At 45.9% G+C, this 16,779-nt stretch overlaps 1 protein-coding gene and 1 pseudogene across 1 annotated transcript; both read right to left on the bottom strand.

Annotated features, from left to right (window-relative positions):
- Window positions 1–1,472: 1,472 nt before the first annotated feature.
- On the bottom strand, window positions 1,473–4,467 carry LOC136552475 (putative cysteine-rich receptor-like protein kinase 20). The gene is made up of 6 exons (XM_066544046.1): window positions 3,550–4,467; window positions 3,336–3,446; window positions 3,037–3,230; window positions 2,509–2,957; window positions 2,272–2,425; window positions 1,473–2,061 (listed from the first exon to the last, which is right to left on the bottom strand). Exons 1-6 carry the CDS (start codon window positions 4,394–4,396, stop codon window positions 1,717–1,719), a joined length of 2,100 nt encoding a protein of 699 aa, XP_066400143.1. The 5' UTR covers window positions 4,397–4,467; the 3' UTR covers window positions 1,473–1,716.
- A 6,969-nt stretch (window positions 4,468–11,436) lies between these two features.
- LOC136549004 (cysteine-rich receptor-like protein kinase 19) lies at window positions 11,437–16,179 on the bottom strand (annotated as a pseudogene).
- Window positions 16,180–16,779: the final 600 nt, after the last annotated feature.

Raw genomic sequence — 16,779 nt, 5'->3', positions numbered from 1 at the left:
GATTTCACCTGTGTGGCCATAGTAAAATCCCATTGGATTTTATACATCTCATATGGCACATATTAAAATAGGCAGTCATCATATAAGATGGAATTTGAGATGACACATTTGGGTAAAACCAAATTACACTTAAGTCTATAGCTTAAGCATGTACATCAGCCGTCCAATATTCAACTGATATCGTCTACCAATATCCAAATAATATGGGACAATTGTACTTCCAACACTAATGGTCATTCATTCCCTAAATATGGATCAATACCCATTCAGACCCTAGGATGACAACCTTAGTGCCATAAAGCGCTTATGTATCTTGCATATCGCAACAGGCCTGATGTTGCATCTGCAGATACTTGCTATAGCTTGAAATAGCACAACTTCTATAACACCGAAAGGTGGGAGTCAAAATAGATATCCATAGATATCTATATGGCACGAAGGATCTTGATTTATTATTATATGAATTAAGATATGATCAAAGTGGATTATCGAGGTACTGTCTATCTAATCGTCATAATGCTAGACCATATACTGATGTTGTAATGGTAAAGTTCTCATGGGAGTCATCATCTTGACTCTAGTGGCTACTTCCAATTCTCATTCTGAAGTATTACATGAACATGTATAACTTTATTCAATGGTCACTTTTGATTCTATAGAATCACTAGCCATTTTCTTAAAAGATAATGCAACTTGTGTTGCTTGAATGTAAACAGGTTATATATGAGCAATATTGCTATGTCGCCTTATATAAATGTGTTATTCTCCCGAAAAGTGAGGAGATAAACACCTTACAAACTAAATCAAGTGATAACTTCACGAGATTTATTCATAAAGTTCCTACCAATTTCCACATTTCACAATGTGTTATTGAGACTGGTATGCGATGACTTTGAGAGTTGCAAGGTTCAGGGAGAGACTCCTCTTGATACTATAACCTGTTCAAAATATCATATTGTACTCTTTTCCTCTATGAGTTTTTCCTTACACAAGTTTTTCATAGAAGGTTTTAATGAGGTAATATCAATACAAGTTTATATGTCATATCTCTTATTTTCCCCACCGGGATTTTTATATGGAGGTATCTTAGACATATACATGTCATATCTTCTGTTTTCCCCCACAGGGGTTTTTGAGAAGGTATCAAAGATATATAATTACAATTATGATCCTCAGGATCATATTTATTGTTGGTTATGGGTTTTTTTCTTCCGAAGTTTCCCATATAAGTTTACAATAAGACAATAATCAACATACTGCCATATTATTTTCTCCTTATTTTTCTCACTTGGGTTTTAAGGAGTTTTAATGTCATATCAACACATATTTCTCCGTATTTTTTCCACGGGGGTTTTTGGAGAAATTATCCAATACATTGATCTAAGTGATGGATGACACTATTAATAAGGGGGAGTGTTGTGAATCACTTTTATTAGTGATCAACTACTCTCTTAGAAGACACCCCTTCGGAAATGCCCTTTCACATGTATATATATGTACAACCATTGATTAATGAATTAACAAGAGTTTTCACTCTCATTTGTCTCTTGAGTCTCTTGCTTACATCAAAGACAGTATACGCTAAACAGAGAGAACACAGCTCGTCTCGCCTCAGGCTCTCAGCCGACAACGGCCAACCGATCAGCTCATTCACACAGCATGTACACAGCTTGAGGGAGCCCCATCGACCATCAAAAAACGTCTCCGCGAATTAAATCACCTGCCCTCGTGGAGGGAGGTGATGGTGAGGTCGTTGGTGCTGCACGACGTGGTGCACTGCGTCCGCGTCCGCAGCCCCGACCCGCCGTCGTCGTCGCTGCTGCTGGTCGCCGCCGTCGCCACCCTGAGCGAGAAGTGCGGCGGCTGCTTCGGGTCCGGGAGAGGTCCGGTGGCCTGCAGCATCGCCGTGACGTCCGCCATGGTCGGCCGGTCCGCGGCGCTGTCCTGCACGCACAGCAGCGCCACCTTGACGCACCGCATGATGGTCGCCACGTCGCCGCACTCGCCCAGCGTCGGGTCGATCAGCTCGAACACCCTCCCTTCCCTCCACAGCTGCCATGCCTGTGACAGTTCGTCAATTTGCAATTAAGCACGGCACTGCAGTTCTTATGACACATGGCTATACATTGCAAGTTGCAGCCTTGCTGCTGTCGATGTGAATGAGTTGACCAAATAGCAGGTAACGGATTGTATATGGTCGCTGCGAACGTCAGGTTGTTGTTGTTTGGTCACTGTTTTGTTTTATAGTAGCAGCAGTGACTGACAACTCACATATCCGAGCAGGTTGACGAAGTCGCCGTAGTGGTGGTGGTGGCCGCTGTTCCGCTTCCCGCTGACGATCTCCAGCAGCAGCACGCCGAAGCTGTACACGTCGGACTTCACCGAGAAGATGCCCTCTGAAGCATACTCAGGAGCCATGTAACCACTAATCAAGAAACGCCATTAGCGACTGCAAAGCTTTCCAGCAGCAACACAAAATAGCAACAACGGATGTCAGTTAAAACTTACTATGTTCCGACGACCCTGTTGGTGTTAGCTTCGGTCATGTTGGAGCCGAAGATCCTGGCCATGCCGAAGTCGGAGATCTTGGGGTTCAGGTCCTTGTCCAGCAGGATGTTGCTGGCCTTCAGGTCCCGGTGGATGATCCGCACGCGGGAGTGCTTGTGCAGGTAGAGCAGCCCCTGCGCGATGCCGTCGATGATACGGCGCCGTTTCTCCCAGTCCAGCAACGGCCCCCGCTGCTGGTCGAAGATGAAGAAGTTGAGGCTCCGGTTGGGCATGTACTCGTAGGCGAGCAGCTTCTCCTCCTCCTGCACGCAGCAGCCGACGAGCCGCACCAGGTTGGTGTGCTGCAGCTTGGCGATCAACTGGATCTCGTTCTTGAACTCCTCCAGCCCCTGCCCGGAGTGCGCCGCCAGCCGCTTCACCGCGACCTCGGCGCCGTCCGCCATCTTCCCCTGCAGAGGAATCAGAGTCAGCCATGACTGCCTACCTGTCAAGCATTATAGAACCTGGAATAATCAGGCATCGGCTCGCCTTGTAGACGGGGCCGAAGCCGCCCCTGCCGAGCAGGTTCTCGTCGGAGAAACCGCCCGTCGCGGCCGCCAGCTCGGGGAAGTCGTACAGCGTGAACTCGGAGCTGCTCTCCTCGATCCGCCACAGCTTCAGCGCGTCCTCTGTCGCGGAGCTGTTCCGGGATCGCACCTCCAGCTGGAGCTTCCTCTTCTTCTCTGCATTGGAGGGTTTTTTTCTCTGCCAGTTAGTCATGGAGTTCTCTGATTTCGTCCCCCCAAATCCCCAATGCGACGATTTGGCAGCGGTCGGTCTCTGCTTACCGGTTCTTTTTCGTCGTGCTCTGATCATCACAAGGCCGGCAGCAACCATAGCAGAGAACACCGTGATTGATACGACGAGAGCGACAATTAAGACCACCCTGTGATTGCTTTCTACGTCGTTTACATAAAAAAAAAAGAACAATAGTAACAGACCATGATTTTCCTATGTTCCAAAAGATCAAATCAAAAGTGGGGAAAATGCGTGCGTGTTTACCATGGCTATCCGGAGGAGTTAGTGAAGACGGGTCGCTCTTCAGGCCGATCCTGACCTCCGGCATGCCGTCGAAGAAATGGTACGCCTCGTACCGGAAGCTGCAGCGGACGCCGAGGATGCGTCCGCCCTCGCGTCCGTCGTACCAGCGGCGGTTCTGGTCCTGGAGCACCTGGAAGCAGTCCCAGCACTGCGCCCGCGAGAGGTCCGGCGTGCACTGCACGAACCCGTACACCGTGGGCAGCTGCGGGTTCACGTACATGGCGGCGCTGGCGAACATGCGCGCCGCCGAGGAGTTGTAGGCGGCGTACATGGCCATCTCCGAGAACAGCGTGCCCACCAGCGACAGGAACAGCGTCCGGCTCGTCGCGTTCCGGGCGTCCCACCCATAGTAGGTCGACCCGTTCACGTCCAGCGCGTTGATCACGGGGGAGTTGTCGTCGGGACGCGCCAGGAAGTCCCCGCCGGAGTACCGCGCCGTGCACAGGTCGGCGTAGAGCGTGGCGTCGCGGTCACCGCCGCAGAGGCGGCGCAGCCGGGCGAACGCGTCGGCGAGGCACGCCGAGCAGACCCGCGGGTCCGTGACGTCGCCGCGGCAGAGCGCCAGGCCGTACGCCGTGTCCGGGGCCGCGCCGACGGACGCCGAGGCGAAGAGCGACGCGGAGGAGGAGGCGTTGCCCGGCAGCGCCGCGACGAGGCGGGCCAAGTTGGTGGCGAACGCGCTGCCCGCCGTGAAGTTGCCCGTGGTACCGTTGCACGAGTACTCCGAGTACGCGGCGGCGCGGGGCACGAGCGCGAGCGACAGGGAGGAGGACAGGAGGGCAAGGAAGAGGCAGGGGAGAGCGCCCATGTCGAGCTCGCTCGTCCTGCACGGCTGCGAACGAACGAACGCAAGACAAGAGCTGATCGATGAGTGGCAGTGTCCATTTGATGCTTTACATCAGGTGCCAAGTCATAAGGTGGTTGGGTTGACGGCTCGAGCCAGCACGACATAATAGAATTTGTGCTCCCCTCTTTGATTCGCAGCCGAGGTGGATTCATAATTGCCTCGTGCCCTTGTCGCGTTGACAAATTTGGTTTCTCTGTCCGAGGTGGAAAACGAAAGATTAGATGTCTGTTTTGCGATTTAATATTTTAATAATATAAACCGCTAAATCACCACAAATTTAAATGTTTCTTTCGATTAATGTGGTAGTTTTAGGCCCCGTTTGTTTCCGTTTATAAGCGGCTTGTCGGTGGAAATAAGCGAGAATCCCGCCAAACGCTTTGCTTATTTCCACCGATTCTCGCTTATGTGGTAAGCCGCTTCAGAGATTTGAACTACGAGAAGCGAAAAGCGAGAAGCGAGAAAATCTTCGCTTAGATTATAATCCAAGCGTAGCCAAAAGAAGTGGAAACAAACAGGCCCTTACTTACTTGTGGTAGATTTTTAGATTTTCTCCGTGAATGTTGTCCTTTTAGCATTATTGTCGGAATAAATAAGATAACAGATAGAAGATTTGGTTGTCTGATCGGATGGACAGAACAGACGAAATGGAAATAATTAAACCTCCCATTCTGAACATAACTTTGTGAGTACACTCGTCACTCGTGTCGCAGTGGTCATTCGCGGTTTGCTCTGACCACCGGTTGAAACGTTGAACGGTTCAAAGTGTTGAACCCTGCTGCCTGCTGGGCGCAACCGCGCAACGATGTTTCAGATGGCCCTTCCAGAGGTAGGCAGGTAGCTCCTCAGGTGCTTATGTTATTTATTAATTCTTTCTATTTCTATAGCAATGTATACTGGACATAGATTTGTGGGATGCTTTAGTTTAATGTTTTATAACGGTAGATGTGGACAGTTTAGATGTAAATTAAAGTGGCTACAATATATTATCTTTGATAATGCTATAGTTGAGTAATTTCAATTCAGAGTTAATTTAAAGGCGAAATTGACAATGGGACATTGGAAGTGAAATCGAATTGCTTGCTGACACCAAAAACTGGACACTTTGATTTATGATAAAATTCTAAGAAGACACCACACCCAACTAAAAATTATTTTTGGCTCAAGAGGAAAGTCAACAACGGTAAAAAAAAAACCTAGTAGTCCCCCCACGTGCAAAGGTAGAGAAGAAGAAAGAGCCATGGAAAAAAGACATTTCACCATTGTTCTATCTCCTCTGAGTGGGAAATGAATATTTTAATAGGAGTGGTGTCTTTCAGTAAATTTATCACAAACTAGAGTATCCACCAGCCAATTGGACTTTTTTTTAGTATCCGCTAGCAATGTGATTTCACTTTTAGTATTATGTAACAAATGTTGCCTATAACGTTTATCTCTTCATGCAAGCTAGCCAAGTCAACGTGCCACGTAATCCACTACCATGTATTTAGTTGTGCACCTCAGCATGCCACACCATCTACTAAGTTCATCCATTCATACATGTAAATATAAGTCATCTAGTTTTATTACAAATCATCCGTGATCGCCGTGCACAATCTGGTTGCACCCATCGTGAATGTTAGATGACTTGGGCATTGAAAAAATGGTTTCTTCCGTGTAAATTTCATATGCCGTGTTCTGGTCAGTGATGGTATGGTATTAAGGTCACGCAGGAAATCAAAATTACCTTAAAATTAAGCTTTTTTATGGTTCTTAAAAAGAGAGAGTCACACTTACCAAATATAATCTTGCTAGAAAGAATTGTAGTTGTAGTAAATTATATTGTTTTACAGTAAATTAAAAATCATTCAACACCTCTCTTTTTTATGTTATTATGCTATATCCCTATGCGGTGTTTTACATATTGTTTTCGATGTTATGCCTCTATTAGGTGTGGAACATCTATTCAGTGGTGACATAAATTAACCAGAAGGCTATTACTAAGTAATTTATATTTATTAATTAGGGAAGTTGCTTTTTGTCGGTCCATATGACTAACAAGAAATGCCATTGTTTTTAATAAATCTCAGCTTGCAACGTATTTGTAGGTTATATTCAGGGAGGCACACTCACTATGCTTCTGGGCCCAATTTTTATAGTTTCGTGGTGAGAAAAAGAATAGTATCCTAGAGGAATACCACAAGTTGGAGTGTGTGGTGACGGCATTCTTCACTTTTCAGGTATGGCCTCTTTCAGGTTTGAGTTTTAACGGAACGTTCTTGTGAGTCGTGTCACGTGTGAGACCCTATATGATGAACCTTGCAATAAGTATAATCCAAATTCCTCTCTTGACGGGAGAAAAAAGTCAGATGATACTTTCCATCATTCAGTATAAAAAAATCCTTTTACATATGTAATGTATGGACTAAGGACAAAAATGTATATATCGGGGTAGCACGCTCGGTGCTTTGACCAAGTGCATATATTTTTGAATGCGGGAGTGTCCAGTCGAAATGCTTAATGCGACCATGTTAAACTTGATCGTTCACGGTTCACATACGTAAGTAAAAGCCCGTAGACAGAACCAAAAAAAAAAAGTTGCAAGAACGCCATTGTTTTGATCCGTTAATTAAGCTGACAGCTGACAGGGTTGTAAATTCATGGCATCATGGCATGAGATTGTGAAACAGAGCGTGAGCAGCGGGTATCAGTTAGCTGTAGGTATCAGCAATGAAAGCTGCACATGCCGGTAATCACGTAACACTCTGGTGCTGTCATCTTCTACGAGCTGCGAACTGCCACGCAGGTTTCTTCCGATCCGGGCAAAGGCCGGACGTCTGAACGCCGACGAGCATTGCATGCGAATTTGGCAGCTCAGTCTGTGAGGTGAGGTCCCTATCTCCTCGGCTGGTTACCAATAGCAGCCTGGACCGTGCGGTAGTCATTAGACGTTAGACAAAGAACATGAAAACTCATCGGGTTGTAGGAGGATGGCGCCATATGACGGTCCCTGTGGGCCAATTTAGACTCAGTGACTCGTACTAGTAGTATAATAGTATTCAAATAACTACGGACTACGGTACTCTCTGGCTGTCTGATACATGCGGATCTATAGAAATAAAAGTTTGGAGGAACTTTTCTCGTTAATCGTTATCTTTCATATCTAGCTTCTCCTTTCAAGTGTCCGTGACCATGAGTACCAATTTGTAGGAACAAACTTAGGAGAGGAAGCTTCTCCATTCAAGTTTGAAAATATTCAATTTCAATCAACTTCACGAGCCAATTAGCATGTTTCTAAAAAAAATGGAAAGTATCATCTGGAAATTTAGTTTCCAAATGTGAAATGTTTCCAAATGGATGGAGCATGTTCTTTCAGTGATATAAACGTGATGTTTCCTATAAATTTAGTTAACTTTTTTTCAAAAAAAACTGACTAATTGTGTCCTAAACACCAAAAATTGCCAAAAAAAAAATTTGGCACAGAGTAGTATAATTGATATAGTAGATTTAGATAATTTCCCGTGCGCCATGGAATGCTATAGAAATTCATGGCAAGCCACTAGAAAACTTCGTCCCACGCTGTATATGCCAACGCAATGTTTTCTTCTTCTCTCAGCACCAATGCCGTTAGAAGTTGTTGAAACAGCCTGGAAGTTTAGTTTCCATATCCATAGGAGATATATATTAATATGAACAATCCATCTTGGTTCACAAAGGCCATATAAAAGCGTCACTTTGATGGGTTAGTTCGCCTTTGTCAATTTAGTTCCAACTATTTTCCTTATTGCCCTTCTAAATGAATCATTTAATGGGTTAAAAACTGATAGCCAACATAATTTTAATTTGAATGTAATAAAGATATACTCCATCCATTCCAAATTATAAGTCATTCCAACTTTCTTTTAGAGTTGGTTTCCAAGAAAAACTTTTTTTTGAGAGTCAAAGCATCTCAAATTTGACTAAATTTATATGATTAGATAATAACATTAATGACCAAATTAGATTCTTCATTAATTATGTTTTCATAGTATACATATTTGATGTCATAAATCTTTGTAATTATCTCTATTGATCAGACTTGAGATATTTTAACTCGCCGAGAAAATTGGAATAACTTATACTTTGGAATAGAGGCAGCATGTAGTCGTGGCTTGTACTATCTATTATGAGCCCTTTCTACTACTCATCGGACGATGAGCTACCAAAATAACAGCTCCACTCGGTTGTGATCGTTGTAGCTGCGGCTGCAGCCACTTGCAGCAATGGGTACCAATCAGGCTGAACACTAACTCATTTTTTGGTGCTTAAGCATCACAAAATTGGTACCACAGTCCACAAGACCGGGGGGGGGGGGGGGGGGGGGGGGGGGGGGGGGGGTTTACATGGAGTACCACTCAGCGTTGCACTATTAACTAAGTTATAGATATATTTTAAGTGTATGTTGTTAAAAGTATTATAAATCTATAATAGTTATACATGATTCATGTTAAAATTTTTTATACGTCAATATACAATAATAAGCCCACCATAAAAATCCACACAATTGGACATAACTAGCTATGATTATACATGATCTAATCAATGAAATGTAAAAAAGAGCATACATATATATGTTTGTACATCTACCCACAAGTCCATGAATAGATTTCTATTTATGATTTTCTGTGAAGGTATAAATAATTAGCCCACCATTCAAAAATTTTTTGCACTCACAAGTATGGACCATAGACAACTAGCAGATAGGAATTAATTAACAGAAAACTCACCCGTTGTTTTTTGTTATGTTCACACTGTATACATTGTGATGTTCTAACTGTAATTTACGTGATGTTCAACGAATATATATGCACATATTCTATAATATCATTTAGTGATGTTTTATGGTGTATTTAGTGATGCTCACTTAAGTTATACATGTGTTTGTTCTATATATGATGTATTTAGTGATGTTTACTTCAGTACACATGTGGTGTTCTATGATGCATTTAATGATGTTAACGTAATATATATAAGATGTTCTATAATGTATTCAGTGATGCTCTATGGTGTATTTAATAATATTCACTTAGTACACATGTGATGTTCTATAATATATTTTATGATGTTTTGAAAAGTATACGTATGATGTTCTTTTAAATTTTTTTCTATTACGTGTTTTTATTTTTTTCCTTATGCATTGCTCTAGATTTTATTATTATTATTTATTTATGTTAAGTATTTATTTTTCTATATATTATAATACCAATTTCATGAATAAAAAACTAGAATATTGAATATTTTTATTGTAAAGGTGGAACATTATTTTTTGAAACTAGAACATCGCCTTTGTTCAATAATAAGAAAATGTTCTATCTTTATAGAATAAATATTTCATTAAATTTTTTTTATCTAAATATATTTATATGAGGTATTGTTTTGAAGGATTTATTGTAAGAAATATAGTGGTGCGATCGGAATTCAATTTGGATACCAGGTTTAGTAGTTCTAACTTTTTTTAGTTTGTAAAAAATATAACGTCACTGCATGCAAAAAGTGGAGGGCAAATCAAGCGAATGGAAAAAAATTGCCTCGCTGGCGGTTTGCTTCAGCAGAATTCGGCGCGTTCAGTCCTCCGTCCGTCCGAGCATGGAAATTAATTAGCGCGTAATTTAATTGGCGAAAAAGCTGCTGCCGGACGGAGCTCACCGTCCGAACAGGCGGACCCTATGACGCCCTGGGGCAGGCGAGAACGACAGCATGATCAGGACATGTCTGGCCGTTTGGGTCAAATTCCATTTAAATTTACTTAAATTTTAATGACCAGTCAACATAAGTGGGCATCGGTATGAATTTCTCCAATTTCGTCTATTTCGGTGAGCTCCGATTTCAAAAAATTGCGGTGAACTTCTAACTTTTTGCACAAAAGACTCCCTAAACTTTTTTTTTTCCAAACAGACTCCCAAAACATTGACTAACACGCATTCCAAAACCCACACACGTTGGCCGTCGGCCCGTCTCATCTTCGACTTCGATTGGGACGGTAGAGCCACTAAACAGCGAACGTTTGCTACATTTAAATCAAGTGAACGATCAGACAGCACTCGTAGCTTTCCATTTTTGAAAAAAAAAATTCTGTAACTTTCCTTTTTTGAAAAGTTTTTCATTTTTGACAAAAAAAAATTCCACAACTTTTCTTTTTGAAAATTACAAAGATAAACTCACAGCTTTTACGTATAACTTGTGCAACAAACTTCAACGTATAACTTATACATATAATTTATACACATGACTTCGATATATACCTTCAACGTAACGTACATAACTTATACATATAACTTACTATGTGACAAAGTTATACGCATAACTTTTATGTATAATATTTTGCGGAACAAACTTATCAATATAATTTCATAGAAAACTACAAAATTTATACATAAAACTTTTATGTATAACTTAGATATATCTCTTGATGAATGACTTATATGTAAAGCTGAACGTATAAGCTATATCAAGAACTTAGATATACAAATTCATATCATAACATATTAGTGGAAATATGAAAACTATGTACGAAAATAACTATGTAGTATAACTTATAAATATACAACAAAAAAAGAGGAAAAATGATAGGAAAAAAACAAAAAAGAAAGAAAAAGGAACGTGCAGGTGTAGCTGTGCCACCGAACGAATCCGACCAGTAAAAAGTTATTCAATACAACTTGTGTACGTAAATTATAAGTTATAAGTTATATGTCATAAGTTAATATACATAAATTGTTACTAGAAAAAAAATGAAACATATGCAAGTGGGGTCTGGTTTTATTCGTCTCGTCGCGTAGAACACATCGGTATATTCGGAATTTAAAATGGAAACACTGTTAAGAAGTTATAGCAATTTAAAATAAATATTTTCTTTTCTTTTAAGATGACATCAGCATAGAAAAAAGGAGTGGGTGAGAGGAGCGTGCGGTGGGTCTGATCGTTCGCTCGGTCTCAAACTGGCGATCGACCGTCCAAATGGAATTGCGGGTATGCACACCTGAAACCTATGTATATACACCAATTGCACGGACATGCATGCTGTCACCCTGTGACGGTCTCACAGCACAGGCAAGTGCAAAAGTTTCCTTTGCCCAGCCGCCTATCATCATCTACTCACTCATCATTCGCGATTCGAGAAGGCCGGTCGGGCCCATACCAGGATCACGATCGACGTCGTTGATACGGCGGCAGGGTCATCGATCATCTGGATGGTGGTGATGGTGAGGTCGTTCGCGCTGCACGACGCGGACGCGGTGCCGTGCGAGCGCGTCCGCACCTCCGACGACCCGTCGTCGCTGCTGCTGACCCTGAGCGAGAAGTGAGGTGGCCGCCGCGGGTCCGGCAGCGACGCCGCCGCCGCACCACTATCCCTGCTCGTCCCCAGCATCGCCGTCACGTCGGACATGGTGGGCCGGTCCGTGGCGCTGTCCTGCACGCACAGCAGCGCCACCTTGACGCACCGCATGATGGCCGCCGCGTCGCTGCACTCGCCCAGCGTCGGGTCGATCAGCTCGAACGATCGCCCTTCCCTCCATAGCTGCCAGGCCTGTGCACGCAGCGCAAACCAACCGGACACATCGTCGCACGTCATACGTAGTTCAGCGTCAAGTTCTTGCGTGCTGTTGTGTATCCGAGCAGGTTGATGAAGTCGCTGAATTGGTGGTGGCCGCTGTTCCTCTTGCCGCTAACAATCTCCAGCAGCAGCGCGCCGACGCTGTACACGTCGGACTTCAGTACTTCACCGAGAAGATGCCCTCGGAAGCGTACTCGGGAGCCATATAGCCACTGTGATGATATGATATAGGCGTCAAAAAGGAACGTCAGTTGTCGCAAAAACAGAACACCACACTAGAGAAATGTACATTAGTGAATTGGAAAGTTGCACATAAAGGTGTGGTTGCTCTCGACTCTTACTATGTGCCGACGACCCTGTTGGTGTTAGCTTCCGTCATGTTGGAGCCGAAGATCCTGGCCATGCCGAAGTCAGAGATCTTGGGGTTCAGGTCCTTGCCCAGCAAAATGCTGCTGGCCTTCAGGTCCCGGTGAATGATCCGCACCCGGGAGTGCTTGTGCAGGTAGAGCAATCCCTGCGCGATGCCCTCGATGATGCGCAGCCGCTTCTCCCAGTCCAGCAACGGTCCCCGCTGCTGGTCTGAACCCACGCACAAACAAATAACACCAGGATCGTCGTCGTCAGACAAAACGTGCATGCTTGGACTTTAAATGTATGTAGCGTACCGCGTAGTACGTACCAAAGACGAAGCAGTCGAGGCTGCGGTTGGGCATGTACTCGTACACGAGCATCTTCTCCTCGTCCTGGACGCAGCAGCCGACGAGGCGCACCAGGTTGGTGTGCTGCAGCTTGGCGATCAGCTGGATCTCGTTCTTGAACTCCTCCAACCCCTGCCCCGAATGCGCCGCCAGCCGCTTCACCGCGATCTCCGCGCCGTCCGCCAGCTTCCCCTGCAGCCGAATCAGACTCGATCAGTCAATATGGCTGATTATTTGTCATCTCATTTGTCAAGCACTATAGAACCTGGAATGAAACGAAGCTGCCTTTGCCGAGCAGGTTCTCGTCGGAGAAATCGCCCGTCGCAGCCGCCAGCTCGGCGAAGTCGTACAGCGTACGTGAACTTCGTTTTCTTTGTGTTCTGATGAGAAGGCCAGCAACCAGCAAGCCACAGACAACAGCAATTGATACGACGAGAGCGATGACGAAGACCTTTTTTTGTGGTTGCTTGCTTCATCGTCATTTTCACAAGTAAAATAGAAAAAACAATAAGAAGCGATAATAATGCGATCCTGACGTCCTGGGTGCCCTGGTAGAACTGGTACCCTTCGTACCGGAATCCGCACCGGACGCCGGAGATGCGGCCGCCCTCTCGCCCGTCGTACCACTGGCGGTTGAGCTCCCCGAGGCCCTGGTAGCAGTGCCAGCACTGCGCGGGCGCGGGGCCGTACACGGTGGGCAGCGCCGCGTTGATGAACATGACGCCCGTGGCGAGGCGGCGCGACGAGTTGTAGGCGCCGTACATGGACATCTCGCCGAACAGCGTGCTCACCAGGGACAGGAAGAAGCTCCGGCTCGTGGCGTTGCCCGCGTCCCACCCCGGGTACGTCGACGCGTTCGCGTCCATGCCGTTCACGATGGAGGAGCTGTCGACGCCGTCGGCGGTGAGCCACAGGAAGTCGCCGCCGGAGTAGCGCGCCGTGCACAGGTCCGCGTAGAACGTGGCGTCGAGGTCAGCGCCGCAGAGGCGGCGCAGCTGGGCGAAGGCGTCGGCGAGGCAGGCGGAGTATGCGCACGCGTCCTTCATGTCACCGTGGCACAGCGGGCCGTACGCGGTGGAAGTGGCGGCGGCGGACCCGGCGACGGATGCTGACGCGAAGAGCGACGGGGAGGCGGAGGCGTTGCCTGGCAGCTCGGCGATGAGGCGGTCCAGGTTGGCGGCGAACGCGCTGCCGGAGGTGAAGTTGCCCGTGGTGCCATTGCACGTGTACTCCGCGTACTCGGCGGCGGCGGATAGTAGCTGGGGGAGGAGGAAGAGGAGGCAGGGGGAGAGGACGGCCATGCCGAGCGAGCCCCGGCTCTCGCCTTTTGCAATGGGAAAGCGCGCGCGAGGGAGAGAGACGACTAAAGCCCCTCTAGCACAGCTCGTTCAAAATGGCTTCACCGATGAAGCCAAAGCCGGTGAAGCCAGAAAAACTGATTTTTTTTTCTTCTAGTTCATTTTAACCTCGGTTTACAAAACGGCTTCACGCTACAGTGTCCCGATTTACGCAAAATAGATGAAGCCGAAGTCGACATAAGCCGTGCCAAAGAGACCATAATACTTCTTGAGTTCTCGTAGTTTTGATGAGACTAGAAAATTTTGCGCGCTTCGCGGCGCCCTACTAGGCTACTCGGCAGATTGTGAAGCACCAGTATAAAGTAGGAATTATGGAGGAAACTTCCCAAATGAAGGAGAGCAGTGACAACAGAATCATTCAGAAAATTGTGATGGTAGTGATGTGTTAGTATGAGTGATTACCTCTGTAATGGAGTAGATTCGGGGTAGACCTCTTTAGGGTTCCTCTAGTTCGCCCTGGTTGTGCTGCAGCCTCGCAGACGCCGGTGTCGAAGAAGCTTGGCGCGGTGGTGGCGAGAAGTCGAGGTCCAGTGGCGACGGTGGTGACCCTGCAGGGGCGACGGCGGAGTCGGTGGGCTTTCCGTTGCTGGCAGCACTCCTTTGATCGGATTAGGTTTACTGTAGTGGATTATGACGGCTCAGACCAACCTCGTAGTTAGAGCCGTGATCCCCACCTCTCTTTTATATGTGATGTGCGATAGGAGCTCATCAACCGTATTAGGGTTGGGCGCCCCTGATCAGGGCACAGAGACAAGGGCCCAATGGGCCTATTGGAGGAGATCAATTAATATTCTCCCCTTTGATCTCATTACTATCTTTTAATTTCATATCATTTACTTTTGTTCATTCTATTACAGATTAGCGCATAGAGCATGTCTCATCGTCACGGTCCATTGCCGATAGATTTAACAGCTACAACACGCTACTCTGTTCTGAAATAGATACTTATCTTTGGGTCTTCTTTTGTCTAGGAATTTTAGGCTTTCTCTTAAACCCATGCTAGCTACACGTTGGGTGGTAAGCCTTTTGTAAGCGGATCCACGAGCATCTTTTCTGTACTTATACGCTCAAGACATATGACATGATCCCTAGACTTTATCTTTCACAATATAATACTTTATGTCAATGTGTTTGGCAGCAGCACTTGACTTATTGTTGTGAGCATACTGTACTGCCAGATTATTATCAGCAGTATAACTTAAGTGGTCTATAGATGTCATCAACCACCTTCAAACCGGGTATGAACTTCTTTAGCCAGTTCACCTGCCCCGTTGCCTCATAACACGCTACAAACCCGGCATATATTGTGGACGATGTAGTAACGGTTTGCTTTGAGCTTTTCCATGAAATAGCCCCCCCCCTACGAGAGTGAATTCATATCTAGACATGAATTTTCTATCATCTCCCTTATAATCAGAATATGAATATCCCACTATAGGGAGTGAATCAGATCTTCTATACATCATCATGAGGCCTTTCGTTCCTTGTAAATAACGCAAGACTTTCTTTACTAATTTCCAGTGTTCTGTTCTAGAATTGCTCTGGAATCTGCCAAGTAACCCGGTAACAAATGCCAAGTCAGGGCGCGTATATACTTGAGCATATTGCAAGCTTTCGACAACTGAAGCACATAAAACCGTTTTTATTTGATCGATCTCATATTGGTTCCTGTGGCATTGAAAATCCCCATAGACTACACCACAACACTAATATAGAGTCATACGTGTGTTGTTATAAGTTCACTAATACCGTTGAATTGTTGGTCGGTATAGCTGGCCCACAGATCAAGTGTCGGTAAATCTACCTTTTGCGTTGAACTATCTGTCGGTATAAATATTTGGCTGCATAGTTGAACCGTCAGTCGGAATAGATAAACAAAAAGGACGAACCTTCGATCGGTATAGAGTGGTGCGTGCTTTGAAAAAGAAAAAAAGGCCCGTTCGTGGGAAGATAAAGATGGGCATTCACGCCAGCAGCCCAACTTACACCCAACTCCCTCAACCCTAACCCCCACGTCCAGACTCCCCCTCTCTCTCCCAATCTTCCAAAGCCGCCGCCCTACACTTCTCCTCTCCGTCTCTTCTCTCACCTCAACACCATCGCCGCCACCGCCGCCATTGCCTGTAGATCGAGATTCGCCCAGCGCCACCGTGAAGGATCGAGATTGATCTAGTGCTGCCGCATAGACCTTGAGATCTTACCGGTGCCATCTACCACTTCTCCCTTCCGAAGGCAACGACTGCTGGATCCTATAGCCGGGCGGGATTCAAGGATGAACCGATGGATCCAGGGTGGGCGTCCAGAACCGCGACTTGCCATCTGCTCCTGCTGCTTTGGAGGTACGTGAATCATTCGCGTTCTGCTCCGTCGTGGCCTCTTCTTGTAGGATTGGACCATGGAGACGACATGATTCTTTGGGGCTCAGGTGGGTCCGCCGCCATCACGATGGAAGCGCCTGTGGAGCAGTAGCAGTAAGCAGATCTTGGTGCCCTGGCGTTGCGGCTGCAGGCGCGAGTCTACAGGCACGGGTGGCCGGCATACGGAGCCTGGATCTAGCACGCATGGGACTCGCCTGGCTGTCTCCTCTTCGGCGTGGTCGGCGCTCTCAAGCTTTGCCGGCTATGATGAATTGTTGGCGTGCTGCTCTGTGGTGAGGCTGAGCGGAAGCTCTATTTAATTCCTACAGTAGTTGTTTTATATACACGTAATACAGTTAGT

This window comes from Miscanthus floridulus, chromosome 4 (genome assembly GCF_019320115.1).
Source record: "Miscanthus floridulus cultivar M001 chromosome 4, ASM1932011v1, whole genome shotgun sequence".
Taxonomy (NCBI): domain Eukaryota; kingdom Viridiplantae; phylum Streptophyta; class Magnoliopsida; order Poales; family Poaceae; genus Miscanthus; species Miscanthus floridulus.
The sequence above is the reverse complement of the archived record's forward strand: the minus strand, read 5'-3'. Positions and strand labels throughout refer to the sequence as shown.